The sequence below is a fragment of the Lactuca sativa genome, chromosome 4 (assembly GCF_002870075.4).
Source record: "Lactuca sativa cultivar Salinas chromosome 4, Lsat_Salinas_v11, whole genome shotgun sequence".
NCBI classification, from domain to species: domain Eukaryota; kingdom Viridiplantae; phylum Streptophyta; class Magnoliopsida; order Asterales; family Asteraceae; genus Lactuca; species Lactuca sativa.
The window spans coordinates 98,371,343-98,372,890 of NC_056626.2; the positions used below are offsets into that span (position 1 = coordinate 98,371,343).

At 40.6% G+C, this 1,548-nt stretch overlaps 1 protein-coding gene across 1 annotated transcript; it reads right to left on the reverse strand.

Moving 5' to 3' along the window:
• Window positions 1-201: 201 nt before the first annotated feature.
• Window positions 202-1,254, reverse strand: LOC111907854 (uncharacterized). Its single transcript, XM_023903657.2, has one exon. It carries the CDS (start codon window positions 1,118-1,120, stop codon window positions 500-502), a length of 621 nt encoding a protein of 206 aa, XP_023759425.1. The 5' UTR covers window positions 1,121-1,254; the 3' UTR covers window positions 202-499.
• Between the last annotated feature and the right edge of the window lie 294 nt (window positions 1,255-1,548).

Consider the following 1,548-nt stretch of genomic DNA (forward strand, 5'->3'; position numbering starts at 1 on the left):
CAGTGACATGAATTTTGTCTTTTACGACATAACTTTATTAAATGTAATAATCATCTAAAATGTTTTAAATAACCTCTATGATTGTATTAATATAAACCGGCCATCTTTACCAAAAATGCTTAGTTTCTGGTTTAGATGGAAATCATACATTAGATTTTATAAATGTTAATGTAAACAAAGTACAGAAATGACAAAAAAACGTGAATAATCTTTTGGAATTTAATTAACCAAAATAATCAAAAGAAATAAACAAAATGATATAGATACATCAAGCAGTGTCCTAATGGGATTCATGCTTAGGCTCGATCCCTACTGAGTTGACTCACTGAGTTTGAGTTCAACATGACTGGTGTCATTGCCCAAGAAAAATAAAACCAATAAAATCACACATGTCCTAAATAAAATTGGATCTTTTACTAATTTGGACAACTAACTTGATTTAAGAATCCAAATAACATGATCAAGACAATATTTTGATATGCATTCCATTTTTTCGTGCCTAACCGTTAAATCCAGTCCGGCTCCAAACTGCATCCCGAACTCGGCTCAGGTCTCTGCCCTTTAGAGTTCGGCCGACACCCACAAAAACAGAATTAGCAGCCGAGTTATGGCTACGTTCATAAGCTCGTGCTAGATACTCGTGAGGTGGGACCATATCTGAATCTGGATCATCGGTTATATCATCCGAGTCATGCATCGACTCAACCGAGTCGACTCGGTAGATCTTTGACCAGTCAGGCACATTCACAGGTGCTGAGGTGGCCACATGGCGTCCACGTGGAGATGGGAAGCTGTCTCCGTTGGGAAACTGGTGAACAATTCTGGGCGATGACATCACCTTCCCTGTTGCATCCTCAAACGCCGATGATAAACCTCCGACAGAGCTATCACCTCTTGGGACAGGGTTGCGGTGACGGCTCCTTGTGTTACTCTCCATGGTGGCGCGTGAGTTCCAGTCATGATCGCTGCGGTTAACCATACCATCAACCATGGACCAGACATCATCTTCTCGAAGCTCCTCGCTGTCATCTCCGCCTGTTTGAATGGTGTTCCCCCCATACCCGTAGTTCCCCAACAAGAGCTCACTCCGACTGGTAGTCAGTTTCCGACCTTTAGCCATGGAACATAACAAGACACCCAGGTACGATCACCGGATTTTTTAAATTTCCGGCGACCTAATTCAGGAGATTATGGTGGATACCTACTATAGTATATCTCTCTCCATAATCGGTGGAATTATTATCATACAGAGTCCGCCATTGAAGCACGAAGCTGTATATATAAGGTTTTGAATAAAGAAACGAGGGTTGAATTTCATTTGAATTTGGAGTGAATTTGATGTGCATCTTATTTAAATAATGTCCAATCCGAGAACAAGTACATTACATTACGAGGTTGTGAAAATTTGGAAGAAAAAGGAAAAAGGAAAAAAAGGAAGATAAAGACAAAATGGGAAGTCGACGCGCAAGTAGCAGCGATTGGGTGCACGTGGGGTGAAGTTGAAAAGTGTCTGTTTTTTTGGAGTTAGAGAAGTTTGTTTACATGTAT

Excerpts from the sequence above, each read along its gene's own strand:
- LOC111907854 (XM_023903657.2), bottom strand. The coding sequence starts at position 1,120 with ATGGCTAAAGGTCGGAAACTGACTACCAGTCGGAGTGAGCTCTTGTTG.